The sequence below is a fragment of the Dendropsophus ebraccatus genome, chromosome 7 (genome assembly GCF_027789765.1).
Source record: "Dendropsophus ebraccatus isolate aDenEbr1 chromosome 7, aDenEbr1.pat, whole genome shotgun sequence".
Taxonomy (NCBI): domain Eukaryota; kingdom Metazoa; phylum Chordata; class Amphibia; order Anura; family Hylidae; genus Dendropsophus; species Dendropsophus ebraccatus.
In genome coordinates, this window is record NC_091460.1 from 59,618,203 (window position 1) to 59,636,898 (window position 18,696).

An 18,696-nucleotide genomic window follows, 5' to 3' on the forward strand; every position below is an offset into this window, starting at 1 on the left:
ACAGCCAGGGAAGCTGTGTAGTACAGTCAGTGGCTAGACGGCTTAGGCCTAAGTGGTTAAACAGTACCTCAACTAACTCAGCGCAACTGCATCTGGTAAAGAGCCAAGATGGCAGCTCTGCCCATGGCGCTGGACAAGGATGTTCGCTCTTCTCCTGGTGGGAGTGGTGAAAAGGCTGGAAGCTGTGCCACTGCTGCTGCTCCCGATGGTGCTGGGGTGGAGGACTTGAACGAAACCCCCGCAGGCGTTGTGGACACAGCTATCTACACTCCTGGCAAGTGCAGATGCCAGGTGCCATTCGCCTCCACAATGGTAGTGGTGGCGACATCCCGGACTCCCGGAGGGCTGGTGAACCAGGAAACAGTGGACACTGCAGGCGCTGGCTTCTCAACCACCAGAGTGGCCTCTGCTGGTGCAGTTGGTACCTTGATGGGCGCCCCTGGAATGGCTGTGGGAACGACTTTAACTGGTGAAGCCACTGGGACTGGAACCATTGGAGCTACTTTTGCAGCTGCTGATGGAGCTGGAGCCAAAGGGGAGACAGGCGCTGGTTCAGCTGTGCTGGACGTGGAGGCTCTCCTGTCGGAGCGTGAGGGTGGCAGGGGTAGCAAGCCCAGCCCTTCCGGAGTCTCGCAGAGGGCTACGGAGGGCCTTTGTGGATCCTCAGACCAGTCGTCCTCCATACCGCTGTAAGGTGGGGTGGTATTCTGGTCACACCCACTGCCCACCAACCTCGGGCCCCAGCATGGGGGTGAACTCGACCTGCTCTTTCGGGAACAGGGAATGTAGAGGCTCTGGCAGATCACAACGCTTCACCGAGGCCCGGTTAATAAAGTACCATTTTGGTCCATTGTTGTCCTCTATGAAGCCATACCCATGGTCAGGGCTGAACTCTCGTACAGTCCCCTGTAGCTGCAAGGGACAAGCGTCCTTCTCAGTGGGCTCACTTAGTCTCTGGCAAATCTCCCGCTCACGGTCCACCTGCTCTTTGTAGAACTGCTAATACTTTGCATCAGCTGCGGTGCGGGTCTGCTGTCTGAAACAGGGCTTCTGTACCTTACAGGCTTTGTGGATCTCCTGAAGGACCTGCTGCAGACAGTGCTCCTCCCGAAGAACCACTGTGGTATCTCAGGCCCCTCTCTGCCATCCATTAGTCGGGGCTGTATCACTACCCCTTCCTCCCAGGGGATGACAGGGACCTGGCGCGTTTGAGTCTCTAGCACCCCTACCACTTCTGGGTCGGGATCCACAAGTGCTTCAGCCCGAGGCATGCTGATGCAGACCTGCTCAGAGGAGGTGGAGACAGGCTGCGGCTTGGGCATGTCCTCTGGCTAGTCGGTAATGGCGGCTGCGGGAGCTTGGGACTCATGGTGCTGCTGGCTTGCCATGCTGCCGACGTCTGAACCACCTCCTTTTCCGGGCGGTCCACATTCCGCCCACTTCCTGTGTGGGATGGAGGCACTGTTTCTCCTATCTCCAGCCAGAGTGCCGTCTGCTTCAACAGACGGCCACTGTGTAGAGGGGTAGGGGCTGGGACTACACAAAGCTGCTGAATAGCGATTTTTACCTTATTCTATGGGAGAAAGGGATTATTAATAAATAATCCCTTTCTCCCCTAGAGTAACCATATAACTGTATGCCAACATGGACAGCCACAATCACGGCCACCATCGCTTCGCTCATCCCTACTTAATTCCTACATTTTGGGGGGAAATAACAGGAATGGCACAATGCAGAGTTCTAGGAATTAATGTCTTTGGAAAAATCAAGTATTGTCTAAAACTTGTATGACAGGTGAGCTAAAATGTCTATTTTCAGTTATTATTTCCTTTTGACAGGATTTTTAACATACAAAAAGAAACATTTATACAGGTTATAAAAACATTCACAATTTTGCAAACTTTTTCAGGAGTTTGTAACTTACCACAATTCTGCTCATCACTTAGATCTCCACAGTCATCGTATCCATCACAAACAAAGCTGTGGTTAAGGCACTTTCCTGTATTACACCGGTAAAGATTTTCACTGCAATCTGAGATTAATAGCAAAGCACTGTAAGTACAGTATATGTAACACTTGTAATCAGAATTTGCTCAGTGTAGAAAACCATCTTATATTGGTGGTCAGATATGGCTACTGCATGCATCGAGACCTCTTGCTCTAGCCCCAGATCTTCCATCTGTGACTAATGACTTTTAGGTTTGTCCCTCTTCCTCCCATTGAGAACTTCAACTTTTTACACTCTGCTAGGGGACTTACAATACATTAACCCTTTGAGGACCAGGCCCAAAATGACCCAGTGGACCGCGCAAATTTTGATCTTAGTGCTTTCGTTTTTCCCTCCTCCCCTTCTAAGAGCTCTAGCACTCTCAGTTTTCTATCTACAAGCCATGTAAGTGCTTTTTTTTTACAGGAATAGTTGTACTTTGTAATGGCGTCATTCATTTTACCATAACATGTATGATGGAATTCCAAATATATTATTTATGAAGATATAAATAGGTGAAATCGTAAGAAAGAATGCAATATGGTAACGTTTGGGGGGTTCCTGTGTCTACGTAATGCACTATATGGTAACAGCGACATGACACTATTATTCTATAGGTCAGCCCGAACACAACCATATGCAGGTTACACAGATTCTCTAATGTTATATATATATTTTTTTATGAAATCCTTTTTTTTGGCAATTAAATATTAATAAAATGGGCCTATTGTGACGCTTATAACGGTTTTATTTTTTCACCTATGGGGCTGTATGGGGTGTCATTTTTTCCGCCATGATCTCTAGTTTTTATTAATACCATATTTGTGAAGATCGGACGTTTTGATCACTTTTTATTGATTTTTTTTAATATATAATGTAACATAAAATCGGTAATCTGCGCACTTTTTCCCCTCTTTTCGTGTACGCCGTTTACCGGTCGCAATGACGCTTGTTATATTTTAATAGATCGGACAATTACGCACGCTACGGTATATTATATGTTTATCTATTTATTCATTTTTATATGTTTTATTTATATAATGGGAAAGGGGGGTGATTTAGACTTTTATTGGGGGAGGGGTTTTGGGGTAGTGTAATAGTGTTTTGAACTTTTTTTTTTTACACTTTTGAAGTCCCTTTGGGGGACTTGTACATAGATTAGTCTGATTTCTACAATGATGAATGCTATGCCATAGGCATAGCATTGATCAGTGTTATCGGCGATCTGCTCATTGAGCCTGCCTGTGCAGGCTTAGAGTAGCAGATCGCCGATCGGACCGCACGGAGGCAGGTGAGAGACCTCCTGCAGTCCGTTTTACCGATCGGGACCCCCGCAGTCACACTGCGGGGGTCCCGATCGGTAAGTGACAGGTCGCGCCGCGATCGCGGCGTTTAAGGGGTTAATGACACGCGGCAGCGCGATCGCTGCAGCGTGTCATTACCGGTGAGGTCCCGGCTGCTCACTGCAGCCGGCCCCCACCTCCTATGAAGCGCGCTCCGCTTCGGAGCGCGCTTCATAGCGGGAATAACACCCATGACGTAAGGTTACGTCATGGGTCGTCTGGGGACAGACTTCCATGACGTAACCCTACGTCCAGGGTCGTCTAGGGGTTAAACAACTATCTGAGGTGTACAGCCATCCTATGGATATAACTTTTCAAAGACTACAAATAATACAGACTGCATTGGTTCTTTATTACTTTTTTCTAATTTATTTTTACTGTACACTTTTTTTCTATTAAACATTATTGAGCTTCGTTCTCACCATCATTATTATATAATTTTTCTACTTCCACTAGAGGATATCATAATGTGATTTCATGGTTCGTCAATAGTGCTTTGGCACACTCAGTATATAAAAACATGATTGCCTGTCCACAGTAAAATCTATTAGTCCATGGGAGGCCTGGGGGCCTTTGTTGGGCAATGGCTTCCATGACAAATAATGATATAGTAGTCTCTTTCTGGAGCCCAGAGAACTGTGAGAAAAATCCACTAGTTCCCCAGAGGATGAGGTTGCAACTAAGATGACTGCCAGATTTCACCTGTATTAACTGTGATGCAATGAGTCTCAGGGATGTTACACATGGCATTTCTTGTTGGGTTGTACCAACCACTTTCTTCTCACTGGTGCCTCCATGGGTCCTTGCGACCATAGTCTGCTACCCTTCATGGCATCACTTTCTTGTGCTCATGGCTACATGTGTACAAACGTATGTGTTGTGTATAAAATTCACCTCACAGAACACCACCAAAAATTTTGAGGGTAGGCAGTTGTTTCAGGGGGTTTTGGGGAGGATGCACAAATGTATTTTTTTTTTCAATCAATGGTAGATAGTATTAAAGTAAAGCAAAATTTTGGAGGGGAAATACAAGTCTTTTTAGACTCAAAAACCACTCTGGTTTTATCTGTGGGAACATGCCCTTAGAGTCGAAGAATGTTGTATGGAGAACCACAATCTGTGACAATAACGGTACAATGACTCCAGTAAATACAGTCTGTCAGATTTGTTCTTTCTTGGCTTTAGATGGAGCGTACACTGGAAAACATTTTGTTGAAGGCATGACTGTCCATGCTTTTGAGGCCCGCAAAAAAACAAAAACAAAAAAACAAAAAAAACAAGGCTCTTCATCACTAGCACTTCCTCTTCTAAAAAACTCCTCTTCTAACAAACTAATATCTAGAAAACCTTATTCCTGGTGCCAGTTACTCTAAAATGGTATGACAACAAGGCCAAGTACAACGGTTCAATAGACTTTGAAGAATGCAGGCCAATAGCTGTACAGACTAATAGGTGTACAACCATACAACAAAACACAGTAATCTCTGAACTCAAGGAGATCAGTGAAAAAATTCCAATGAAGTACTTAATCAAGAGTCTCCACTGATGCCTCCAAAATTTAAATATGCAAAACAAGAGTCCGGGGAGCCTCGGTTGCGAGTCTCAAAGCACAGGAATAGCCAGATATATTTAGCCTGTTGCCACGGGGTCCAACCGAGTGGGGAAGTACTAGTGATGAAGAGCCTAAGAGAACTTGTCAGGGACAGGTCTTAGAGAGGATTTTCTGCCTGGAGGCCTAAAGGAAGGTCTGTGAAGAGCTATCCAGCTGATGTTTGTTTTTTTGTTTTGTTTTTTGTTTTTTTGCGGGCCTCAAAAGCATGGACAGTCATGCCTGACAGACTGTATTTATTGCAGTCACTGTAACGTTACTGTCACAGATTGTGGTTCTCCATACAACCATACAACATTGCCACTGGGTGCCTCCATGATGGGGAGAGCACCACACCACCCTGATAGATAGCCCCTTGAGTCCCACTCGGTTGGACCCCGTGGCAACAGGCTAGAGATATCTGGCTATTCCTGTGTTTTGAGACTAGCAACCGAGGCTCCACGGACTCTTGTTTTGCATATTTAAATTTTGGGGGGCATCAGTGGAGACTCTTGATTGAGTACGTCATTGGAATTTTTTCACTGACGTACTGTGTTTTGTTGGTTGATTTGTCATTGCCCCAACTAGCCAGAATCCTGCTCCACACTGACAAGGGGCAAATACCCTGAAACGGCTGTCTGTGGATGGATGCCTGCCTTGGCAAGCCCTTGTCATGTTGCAATACTCGCACCTTGAGTTAGACTTTGACAAAAAGGGGCCACCCTGTTGTTTCCCAATAATCGCAACCGAGTGGGACTTAAGGGGCTACCTATCAGGGTGGTGTGGTGCTCTCAGGGTGGTTACATGTAGTTCACTCCTGTTACACATTTATCAGTATGAACAAGAAGGACTTACTGCAATGTACCTCGTCGCTCCAGTCATCACAGTCATTGTATCCATTGCACGCTAATTTCTTGGCTATGCAGACTCCATTGCTGCACTGAAAGCTGTCATGCTCCCCACACAATGCTTAAAAGAAAAATAGGGCAGATATGAGGCATTGTTATATTATATTAATGCAGTATTGAATGCAATAGTCCCTGCTTAAAGGGATTACCCAGGATTAGAAGAACATCAGCTTTCTCTCCAAAATGTTGCTGGACTCATCCATGTCTGATATTCTATCTCAGCTCTAATAAAGGCTAAACAGTAATACAACCTAAACCTGTTCCTTGTTTCTCCAACCCTGGACAACCCCTTTAGGCTAAGACAATGACTGCAAATTAAACATACATGTAATCTTCAGTGTTTATAATTATTTCAATGTACATATATGAGTCCTTCTCAATAGCTAAGAGCTAACAGTGCACCATACTACTGGTGAAAGCCATATGTAATGTGCTGATTTCTTAGAAACCTTAAAACCACTTTTATTAAGTCATGAAAGGCATGCCATTGATAAAGTTATAAAAGGACACTCAGTAATATTTGTTCTTTAAATCAAAGTCAAGGGCACACACACAGAATTTTCCAAGGACTTTGAGGACCAAGGATTGCCAGAGGACGGCAAGGTTATGTTGTTTTTAGATAATTACAAGACACATCCATCAGCTCCAGGCCTTTACAGAAAAATGTTAGCAATAATCTTGTCTGCAAATGTGAAATCTTGGTTCGGATAATGGGCAAAGCCATTTAATGTCTTAAGCTGTGTTTAGAGGTAGCCATGTGTGCAATCTTGTGACTACAACAGAAGTATCCATCATTTCTATTGCAGCTACTTTGACACGAAAGATTTACAGCTGGTATACATAGTCAATGTAAAGTCGTAGTCAACATACCAAGAAGTTCCTTAGGCAACTGTAGCAATTGTACGTTCTACCATAGGTGTAAATGCTTTGTAGACTGACTGTAATGCTAGGAGTAGATTCATTGTGATAATATTTAGAGATAAGCAAACCGAATCTTACGAACTAAGATTCCTTACGAACACTACAAAAAATTTGGTTCAGTACCAAACCAAACTTTTTGCAAAGTTTGTAACGAGTTTGTAAAGATGGTGGCCGCACAATTTAATACACATAAAGAAAGGGTATGCCACCCATTGTGTCTTTCTACGGGTCTTTGGTCCAGCCGCCTCAAGCCTGCTCAGCCAATGACTGACTGACACAGGACGGTACCGAGCTCAGCCAACACTTTTTTCTCAGCCAATCACTGGCCATGGCACTGACCCATTTCAGTCAGTGATTGGCTGAGCGGGCTGGAGGCGGCTACAGAGGACACCGTAGACCAGAGAAGGAGGACACCAGGGGGAGTGTGGACAGCCAAGTATTAATGAGCAAACTTGCTGAACTGCACTAAAACAACTAAATGCCTGCAATTGTTTAGCTGTTTTAGAGCGGTTTGATTAAGGTTTGGTTTGGGCAATCCTGTCGAACCTGTCGAATTGAACTTTTGAAAAGTTTGCTCATCTCTAATAATATTAGAAGAGTTTGCTCATCTCCAAGCACAAACGTCCCGTTAAAACCTTCTTTATTAAACGTGTAACTACTTTGCTTTGATGAGGTGTGTATTTTTGCCTGTGGACGATTAATAAAGAAGGTTTTAACGGGATGTCTGTGCTTCAGCATTTTGTTTAATGGTCTGCATACTGAACCCAATGAGTCCCTGGGCATTGCTTGCACATCCCCGCACCTTACTTTCATGAAAGAATAGACTTTATAGATATTGCACATTAGCGCGATTATAATACAGTGTTTTTGCTTTATTGTATATAAAGAATATAGAGACCTTCTATTGGGTGTAAAAAGCTAATAGTTTTATATGGACATGTTCTCAGTACAGTACTGGCACATCCTGAAAGAGAAAAACACTACTAGCAGGGGAAACAACAACAATTAGTAAAACTTCTAATATAATTTTGGAAGACTCTGCCACCAAAATGTTAAGTTTATCAGTACAGTCTAGCTGTACAACTGAGGAAATATCAGTAAGTTATTTTGAAGACAAGTACAAAGGCGGCCCACTTGGGATATATATCGTAAAAGCTCTTTAAAAAAGATCCCCCCCAGAATCTAGACCAGATTTTGTATGACAATTTTTCAGTCCATCATATATTTTAAATATTGGCTATTTTCTTTCATAAAACCACCCACTATAGAAGACTACTTTTCGATCTAATTTTGGGTGGTCCTCTCAAACAAATTTTGCTGTAGTTTATTTGACCATGTATGTTATAGACATTAACTGTTTTGAGAGAGGCCTACATAATGGACCCAAATTAGAGAAACAACTGTGAAGAAGTTTTTTTTGAATGTCAAGACTACCCTTTAAATGGTTAGTCAAATCCTTTCTATAGAATGATAAAACTAAAAGATTAATTTTGATCTTTTTAATATAAATATATATATATATATATATATATATATATATATATATATATATATATATATATATTTCCCTCTAAAAAGAGCTGGCACACTCCTCTTAGGAGGAGAATAAGTATTTATAGGGAATACTAATAGGGCAATGCTGTTTGAAGAGTTATCCGCCAGATGTAATAAAACATAAAAAAAAATAAAAAAATAGCAGGCACATGGCATAACGGGGGTGGGGGGGCACTCTCAAAAGCAACATAACTTGGCAAAACCATTTGCTCCCTGAGGCCATCAATTCTTCACAGTTTTAAATAGTAAACGTTATATGATAGCTTGTGGCATCTGCAGAATGAAATTTGGATGTAAAAGAAAGATGCTTAGAACATGTGAATACAAAAGGAAAAAATGGGCTTCAATATGCAACTGTTCGTACTGGTCAGTTCTTATTCTCTATGAATAAGAAGCCATGTAATGGCCACATGCAGTACAACAGGGAAAATATGCGAGGTCTGCCTGGAAAGTATCCAGACATTGTTGCTATACTGAGAATGAATTATGTGACATCCATATAACCTGACAGTCATGGAGATTGGACCAAAATGTATATGCGTTAACACTGACAAGTTAACTATACTAGTGTATTGGAACGTGTGTACTGTGGGGCCGTCACCTTCAAAATGACTGAGCAACTAAAGCAATGAATCTACATCCAATTTTAAGTTAAAGCTTATTTTTAAATCAACTGGTTATACAGTTAGGCTATGTTCACACAACCTTTCTTTTTTAACCCCTTAGGGACCAAGCCTGTTTGGGCCATAATGACCAGGCTCATTTTTCAAAATCTGACCTGTCTCACTTTATGCGCTTATAGCTCAGTGATGCTTTAACGTATGCTAGCGATTCTGAGATTGTTTTTTCGTAACATATGGTACTTTATGTTAGTGGCAAAATTTGGTCACTATCATGTGTGTTTTTTGTGAAAAACATCAAAATATAATGAAAATTTTGAAAATTTTGCACTTTACGAACTTTGAAATTCTTTGCTTCTAAAAAAAAAGGCACATGACAAAAATTAGTTAGTAAGTCAGAATATGTCCTCTTTATTCTGGCTTCATTTCGTAAACATATTTCACTGTTTTAGGGTGTTACGGGGCTTAGAAATGTATCAGCAAATTATCAAATTTTCATGAAATTTCCAAAACTGATTTTTTTAGGGACCAGTTCTTTTTTTAAGTTGATTTAGGAGGCTTGTATACTGGAAACCTCCATAAGGGACCCCATTTTGGAAACTAGACACCTTAAAGAATTAATCTAGGGGTATAGTGAGCATTTTAACCCTACAGGGGCTGGAGGAAAGTATTCACAATTAGGCCGGAAAAAAATGGAAAATAGAAATTTTCCAATAATATATTTGTTAAGATTAAAGTATCTCATTTTCATAATAAACATGAGAGAAAATGCACCTCAAATTTTGTAACGCAGGTTCTCCTGAGTACAATGGTACCCCATATGTGGGCGTAAACCACTGTATGGGCACACAGCGGGGCTCAGAAGGGAAGGAGCGCCTATTAGAAATTTCCAGTTCAGATTTTTGCTGAAGAAGTTTCTGAGCGCCAGGTGCATTTGCAGAGCCCCTGTAGTGTCAGCAGAATAGAACCCCCCCAAAAGTCACCCCATTTTGGAAAATACACCCCTCAAAGAATACATCTTGGGGTGTGGTGACCATTTTGACCCCACAGGTATTAGAGGAAAGTATTCAAAAGAAGACAGTAAAAATGAAAAAATAGAATATTTCCAATAACATGTTTGTTTAGTTTGAAATTTCTCAATTTCACGAGGAACAGGGGAGAAAACTCACCCCAATATATGTAACGCAGGTTCTCCTGAGTAGAACTGTACCCCATATGTGGGCATAAACCACTGTATGGGCACACAGCAGGGCTCAGAAGGGAAGGAGTGTCATTTTAGTTACAGGCAATATGTGGGTGTTTACTGGTTATCTGCGGTGGTAATGGACAATCTCGGGGTGTTAACTGGCTATCTGAGGTGGCAACAGGCAATCTGGTGGGGTTATGGGCAATCTGGGGTGGTTACGAGCAGTCTGTGCCAATCTGGGGTGGTTACGGTCAATCTGGGGTGGTCACGGGCAATCTGGGGTGGTTACGGGCAATCTGGGGGTGTTTACTGGCTGTATGGGGTGGTTATGGGCAATCTTGGGGTGTTTACTGGCTATGTGGGGTGGTTATGGGCAATCTGGGGTGTTTACTGGCTATCTAGGGGTGGTTACTGGCTATCTGGGGTGGTGATGGGCAATCTGGGGGTGTTCACTGGCTATCTGGGGTGGTGACGGGCAATCTGGTGGTGTTCACTGACTATCTGGGGTTGCAATGGGCAATCTGGGGTGGTGACGGGAAATCTGGGGTGGTGACGGGCAATCTGGGGTGGTTACAGGCAATTTGGGGTAGTTACAGGCAGTCTGTGGCAATCTGTGGTGGTTACGGGCAATCTGTGGTGGTTACGGGCTGTCTGGAATGGTTATGGGCAATCTGTGAAGATTACGGGCAATCTGGGGTAGTGACAGGCAATCTGGGGAGGTGACTGGCAATCTGGGGTGGTTATGGGCAATCTGGGGTGGTTATGGGCTGTCTGGGATGGTTATGGGCTGTCTGGGATGGTTATGGGCTATCTGGGGTGGATACGGGCAATCTGGGGAGATTACAGACAATCTGGGGAGATTACAGGCAATCTTGGATGGTGACGGGCAATCTGGGGTGGTGACGGGCAATCTGGGGTGGTGACGGGCAATCTGGGGTGGTTACAGGTAATCTGGGGTGGTTACAGGTAATCCAGGGTGGTTACAAGTAATCTAGTGTGGTTACGGGTAATCCAGGGCACTTGACTTTGGTGGCAGGCGTAAAAAAGTGCCGGCACCATTTGAAACAAGCAATCAGTGGTATATAGTATATACCGCTGATCACTTGTATTGGGACCACACCGGGTGGTCACCGATCATTGCCCCATGCTCTCCACCACCTCCGGTGGTGGAGAGAAAGAAGCTTTGATCATTTTTAGGAATCCATCACTGTGAACAGAGTCTGTTCAGTTCAACAGGAGATGAGAAATTCCTTTTTTTAGGGGGATGGAGGGGGATAATTGCTCTGCAATAAAATTTAACATCACATAGTAAAATAAACAGCATAAAATTAATTATAAAAGATCTGTCAAATGAAATTCTGCTTTAACTCAGTGTAGTTGACATTAGGTAAAAGGCCACAGATTATATTGGAGAGCAGCGATAAATGGGTGACAGCCTCTACTTTTATGGTCATCAAATGGAAATGAGAACAGATGTTTATAAACCAATGTGACTTTTGCTTTGCCCTATGATGATATGTTTTCAGCATGTACTATATCCTCTCACTCCCCACTTAACATTTGACCTATTGTATTAGTGCAGTTACAAGTCCCTGCCAAATGGATCTTTAATTCCAGTTTAAACAAAATCACAGCACAGCAAAGTTTTATTTAGGCATTCTTCACGATTCAGTGGCCTGATTGTCATTTGTACTTTTCAGTTAAAATTTATAGGCAAATGTGTATTTCAGCTGGGATCATTTTAAGTAAAACTACATAGGAAGCAAATACATCAAAATCTTAGGGTCCTTGTACACACACAGATTTATCTGACAGATTTTTGAAGCCAAAGCCAGGAACAGACTATGAGAAGAGGGCTAGTCATAAAGGAAAGACTAAGATTTCTCCTTTGTTCAAATCCATTCCTGGCTTTGGCTTTAAAAATCTGTCAAATATTCTGAGTGTGTAAAAGGACCCTTACGCAGAAACCTATGGACCTCTGTAACAATGCCTAATATAAATGGATTGTTTACTTAGCATGCTCACATTATTCCAAGAAGAAATGGTAAGAGATTTTTAAAGGTTTGGTTCACACAGTGTCTATTGGATCCGATTTATTACTAAATTTTCTTGGGGTTTAGCTAAAGAGTATTTTGACAGCCATTTTGTAGCCATAGGCCCTGTTCACACTGAGCAAGAACGGCGGAATTCCACTTTGAGTGAATGAGAGGGCGCATGCTCCTCCGTCATTTCTCTAAGCAGAGAGCGCCGGCAGCGGAGGAGCGCGCGCCCTCTGATTCACTCAAAGCAAGATACTGGGCACGGTGAGATTCCGCAACGGAATTCCGCCATTCTTGCTCAGTGTGAACAGGGTCTTAGGCTGAGTTCACACAGAGTAAAACTGGCAGAAATCTCCGCTGTGGAATCCCGCCAGCCTCCGTGTCATACTGGCAGTCTATAGGAGGCTGTTGCGCCTGCTGTCTCCGCGCCTCTTAGCATGGAAGAATTGACATGTTCATTCTTCCGCACAGAGAGAGGAGGCGCGCAAGCCTCTCATAGACTGCCAGTATGACACAGAGGCTGGCGGGATTCTGCCAGTTTTACTCTGTGTGAACTGGCCCTTGAGTCCAACACTGTTTCTATTTTGTTACTACACCTGGTTCCTGGGATACAGTAGTTTTACTATTTGGTCGACGAGCTGCACTTTTCCCCAAATAGTGAGGTGGATGGAAATTGGAAATTTAATTTCACCCCCCTGGGATTAGCATTTACAACTGCTTTGGAAATAAAGTTCCTAACCACTTGAAGAGTACAGAGTGCAGTAAGTTAACCAGATAGTAAAATTCCGATGGCTCGTGAACAGTGTAGTACTGTCAGCATGACTGTGCTAGATCTTGTTCACACCATGATTTGGCCCTCCCGATGTGCATGAATGTCAGCAACCTGTCAAAATCGATTGCAGACATATATCTACATGTTTCTTATTTGCTTCAATGGCCTGAATATAGTTAGATGTTCACACATACCCTTAATTAACACTATTTTGCAGAGATATTGATGGAATTGCAGCAAAAATATTGCTATTTTACCACAATTGTGTGATTCACGACTAATTAATGCTAATTAAACACTATGGGGGAGATTTATCAAACATGGTGTAAAGTGAAACTGGCTCAGTTGCCCCTAGCAACCAATCAGATTCCTCCTTTCATTCCTCACAGACTCTTTGGAAAATGAAAGGTAAAAGTGGAAGTGCTTGGGGTGAGAGTTTTGAAAAGGTGTAAAATTTAGACCGGTGCAAACTGCCTACAGCAACCAATTGCAGCTCCTCTTTCAGCTCTGGTAAAATGAAAGTAGTGCTGTGATTGGTTGCTGTGGGCAGTTTGCACCAGTCTAAATTTTACACCTTTTGATAAATCTGGGTCTATGTATAAACACAGCCTAATAACTACATTCCACTCCTTCAACACACAAACATGAGTTTTTACCCAGAATCAAGAGTGGTATGCTGCTTCTTTAAGTAAAAACTTAGGTATGTAACACAAACATAGTCCCTAGCTGTCACTCAGGCCATTAAACATCTGGCCTCCTCTGACCACTATACATCTGGCCTCCACCTACTACACAAGGAAGTGCCCCCCCCTCTCCTTTCTTTCAACTCAGGCCATTAAAGTATACCTGTCAAAAAAAAAACCCAAAAAACTTTCAACATGTCAGAGAAACACGTCAAATGTTTTTATCAGAGGAATGAGCGGGGAGACAACCATGCTGCCGGCTGATCCTCTCCCAGCTATGCTACATACCCCATAGATTTCCATGTGTACGTCTCCTCACCTGATACACAACCAGGAGAGCAATGTGCTGAGTGTGACTTTTCCCGGCTCGATCTCCAGATCAGTCGCGGTCTATACACTCAGACCCTGACTTATCAAAACTTTTGACATGTCTCTCTCACATGTAGAAAGTTTTTCTTTTTTGTGCAGCTATACATCGGCAGACACTTTTTACAGGTTGCCCAAGTACAGTATATGCACATCATGGGCCACATCATGGTTTGAACAATCCTTTAGACCAGGGATGGGGAACCTCTGGCCCTCCAGCTGTTGCAAAACTACAATTCCCCTCATGACTGGGCAGTCGAAGCTTTAGCTTTGGTTGTCCAGGCATGATGGGAATTGTAGTTTTGTTCCCCATCCCTGCTGGGTTCACACTAAGTATATTTCAGTCAGTATTGTGGTCCTCATATTGCAACCAAAACCAGGAGTGGATTAAAAACACAGAAAGGCTCTGTCCACACAATGTTGAAATTGAGTGGATGGCCGCCATATAACAGTAAATAACGGCCATTATTTCAATATAACAGCCGTTGTTCTAAAATAACAGCAAATATTTGCCATTATATGGCGGCCATCCACTCAATTTCAACATTGTGTGGACAGAGCCTTTCTGTGTTTTTAATCCACTCCTGGTTTTGGTTGCAATATGAGGACCACAATACTGACTGAAATATACGTAGTGTGAACCCAGCCTCAGACTGTAGGGACATGCTCCTTACAGGGTGAATGTTATTCCCTAGCTTACAATTTATTCACTTCACTGTTCCTACATGGACCCACAAATAACATATGACTTCCAGCTGTATTATCGTAATGATGCTTCTCTATTTAGTATAATTAAGCCCTTCTCTTAATGAGCTATGGATTCAGCTAACTAATAGCTGAGAACACTCTGCACTCTGCTCATTAATACTCGTTCAGTAAACCATTCTAATGCTCATGTATGAGACTCCCAACATCTCAGCATTAATGAGTTATTTGATAGTTATTCAATCCATAATTAGAAGAAAAATATTGCACTGCTTGCTAATAATATCTCTCCAATTGTTGGTCCTGCTCCAACTTCTTCCCAGGCATGTATCCAAATCTTACCTCATCCTACACAACTTCACCAATAGTTCCACATTTTCAGTGCACCATAATATATGAATGCAAATAACATTCTTACATTTAACAATTATCTTTATTTTTCTTAAAAAAATAAATAAAACCAAACCAAACCCTTCCAGCCAGGGAATCATCATGGTGGGGTGGCTGGCATTCTTCAGTGATAGAACTCAGCATATTTTTCTGCTTCATGCTCTATACTCTTTGCATGTAAATATAGCATTTATTAAAATATATACATGTCATTACATACATTGCCTTCCTTTCTCATGCTGTGGGGAGAAGCAGACACGACTCAAGCTGCTGTTATCTGTCTTGTTGTGGAACTGGGAGCATCTCAGGAACTCAGGCCAAGATGAATTCACCATTTCCAACACTGGCCCACAGCCATCTTGAGCAGCTTCACAGAAAGACCTGCAGGGTAGTAAGGGATAACTGGGAAGAGAAGGAAGAGAAAGAGAATATTGTTTTTGTGTAAGGAAAAATGAAATGGACTACAACTATTAGGATGCAGATACAAAGAACAGCGCATGTCCTGATGAGCAATCATTGGATTTATCTAACCTCCCAACATTCTTACATTGCTCTTATTACTGAACCATTTGCTCTAAAACAAAGCATTGAAATCGTGTTAACGTTTTTAAGTAAATGTTACAATTCTGCATATCAGGGTTTAATGAATGTTGCATATATGCATGTGACTTTATTATGCATGAAATAACTGAATGTATTCTGCTCTGAAATGTTTAGGGGGGGGCAACCTTACAGAAGCCTAGGGCCCCCAATTTACAGTTTATATTGCACATTATTTGGTCAGATTTACTCTACCCTACCAGCCTTGATTGATAGATCTTTTCCTGTTCAGGGTATAGGGAGAGCTCTATCAATGAGGGGTGGCTGGAGGGGCTGAAGCCACATCGGTCCTCCCCCATGATGCATGTGAAATTCTCACAATTTCTGTGAACGTAATACACATGCTATAAGAAAGTCAGATGGAAAGGCTGCTCAAAAAATCACTATTTCTTTACATCTACCTTTATATTGGATAGGCTAACACATTTGAGCTCAGGGTACAGTTTGAATCATTCTAAATAAATAGTAAGTTACGCAACGTGCATCTGATAGATTGCACAGGAAATAGGAAATTACATTTGCTTTGGCTTGCTCAGCTTTAGCGTGTAAATGTCTTGTACAGCGACATCCAAACCTCTCTTAGCCTTGCTCATAAAGTGAACTTGATGGATGGATTGTGCTACCAATGTATATTTATAAGGTCAGGTCATGTTATGTTAAGGAAATTGAACTTACGACTTCTTCTATTATCATTTCTCACAACTTCGGTGTAAGTTGACAGTTACTGTATCTCACAAAGTGTTTGCATGATTATACCGGTAAATTACCATCACGGTTAAGAAATTAAAATTAGAATTGGTTTCTCCCAAATTTCACACTGCATCATTAAGGAATTTGCTTATAAAGATACCAGCTGCTGCATTCCAAATGACAGTGCCTTCCTTAATATGCACGCCTCATTTGGATCACAGCATGAGAACAGATAATATTAACAAAGCCCGCTACTCGAGTACTGCCCTTGCTTCTCGTGCCTGTGGTATATATATATATATATATATATATATATATATATATATATTTATAATCACGTAGGTAACTTTAAAATCTGCATCTTATACATTTAAAATAAAATAAAATAAAAAAAATATACAGCCATCCATACAAATGGCTGCCTTACTGTGGGGGATTTACAGTATAATGTTCATGAACATTATACACGGCTGTGACACCGAGCTCTTCATGATTTGTAGTGAAAATGTTTGTAGATGTTTCATTTCTTTCAAATTCAGTGTTGAAAACTGTCAGTTTTCATTTAATTTTATGTGGGGCCCCTCCCTGTGTATTATTAGTGTGATGCGGGGTCCCCCCTCTCTGTCTATTATCAGTGTGAGATCAGTGGTCCAAAGTCAATTTTATTTTTAAATAATTTTGTGTTTTTACTTTGATGCCCATTTTTATGCCAACAGTGGGGTCCTTTTGGCCATATTTATCACCAGTCCCATCAGGGCACCTCACTTACAAGCAGGTTATGAATATAATACTTTTTCTGTAAGAATAATGGCTAAAACAGGAAAAATAAAAATCCTCTGAATAAGAAACTGCTGAATAAGAAACCAACTTCAGCCTGGTTAATCTAGATGCTATATAACAGCAACATGGCAGACTTCATGTGGTAATGGGGACAGAGGCTATTTGTCCAGCAGTATGGCAATACTGTGCACAGTGCCACTGAAGGGTTATTGGGTCTCACCACAGAATGTGGGCATTGTTGTGGAAACTGGGGGGGGGGAGCATTAAGGGGGCAATGTGGAGAGTAGCAGAGCTGTATGTGTGTGAGCATTAATAAAAGATATGTATGTGTAACAGGCAGGTGTGTGTGTGTGTGTGTGGGTGTGTGGGTGTATGTGTCTGTGTGTAAAACACTGAGCAGGGTATCCCGTCCTGCAGCTGCCTTGGTTTCCTGTCTCCCAGCCATATTACAGTCCTCACAGGGAGAAGCAGGAGTCACAGGACACACAGGCTGCTGCAGCCATGGTTAGCAGCAAACAGTGAGGATACACAACACTCTGTGTGAGGTTGTGTATCTTCTACTGTTTACTTTTTTTTCCCAAAAACCCTACTTCCATGTTTGGGCTGGTGGAGGCCCCAGGGCACGTGCCCCTGGTGCCCTCCCTTTAATCCGGCCCTGACATTTGTTGTTCTACTCTATGATGGAAAAGAAAAACAGGAATTGTAATGCAGATATGAACAAGCGCTATGTTCACTAGATTACACTTCAATGCAGTAGTAGACCAAACTGGAAATAAAATTGTTCCAAATTTTGAAATTTAGAAAACCATGCACCTGTCAAGCATTTTATACAATGACTTATATTATTCTATTAATTCAAAACTATATGTAAGGGTATGTTCATATTGCGTTTTTGTCCACACGTTGGGCTGCCAACAGAACGTTGTCACATAATGACTCCGTCCTGCTTATTTAAGTCAATGTGGCCGTCGGCCGCACGGCGGGCTGCACGTCGGGCTGTGGACAAAAACGCGATATGAACATACCCTAACTTGCAACCACCAGTTCATTATTGGTGACTGACTGCTTATTCTTAAAATTAAAGGAAATAGGCCATTAAAGAGAACCTTTCAGGTACCTGGGGCCTTACAAACCAGTTTTGTTCCATTCACTTGATCGGACCCCCACCAATCTAGTATTTATGGCCCATCCAGAGGATAGGCTATCAATTTTGTAAAGCTGGATAACCTCCTTATGCATTTAATTCAGTCCACAGCAAGTTCATCAGCAATGGTCATCAATGGAAAAATAAATGGACAACTGAAAACCAATGTAAGATGGCCAAATGACAGTGGCCAAAGTGTAAACCCAACTTAGAAAGGCTTTCAGCAAAAAACACACAAAACTTTCTCTCTTGGCAGAAGACATACCACATGGGGGCACTGTTATTGAATGTTAAGTAGGCACATGTGAAAATGTCATTATTTTTTTTTTTTTTTGTCTGGGATTCATTCATTTTGTTTTATACTTGTGGATTATTGTGTAAAGGTTGAGATTTGCTGATAATGAATACCAATCTTTAAAA

At 42.1% G+C, this 18,696-nt stretch overlaps 1 protein-coding gene across 2 annotated transcripts in view; it reads right to left on the minus strand.

The window, feature by feature from the left end:
• CORIN (corin, serine peptidase) overlaps positions 1-18,696 on the minus strand; it is a 168,024-nt gene that overhangs the window by 50,081 nt on the left and 99,247 nt on the right. For both annotated transcript variants that reach the window (XM_069977586.1, XM_069977585.1), the window contains exons 6-8: positions 15,283-15,464; positions 5,774-5,887; positions 1,925-2,032 (exon numbers count right to left, since the gene is read on the minus strand). In XM_069977586.1, coding sequence (XP_069833687.1) covers positions 1,925-2,032; positions 5,774-5,887; positions 15,283-15,464 — 404 coding nt within the window. The remainder of the gene's footprint in view (positions 1-1,924; positions 2,033-5,773; positions 5,888-15,282; positions 15,465-18,696) is intronic.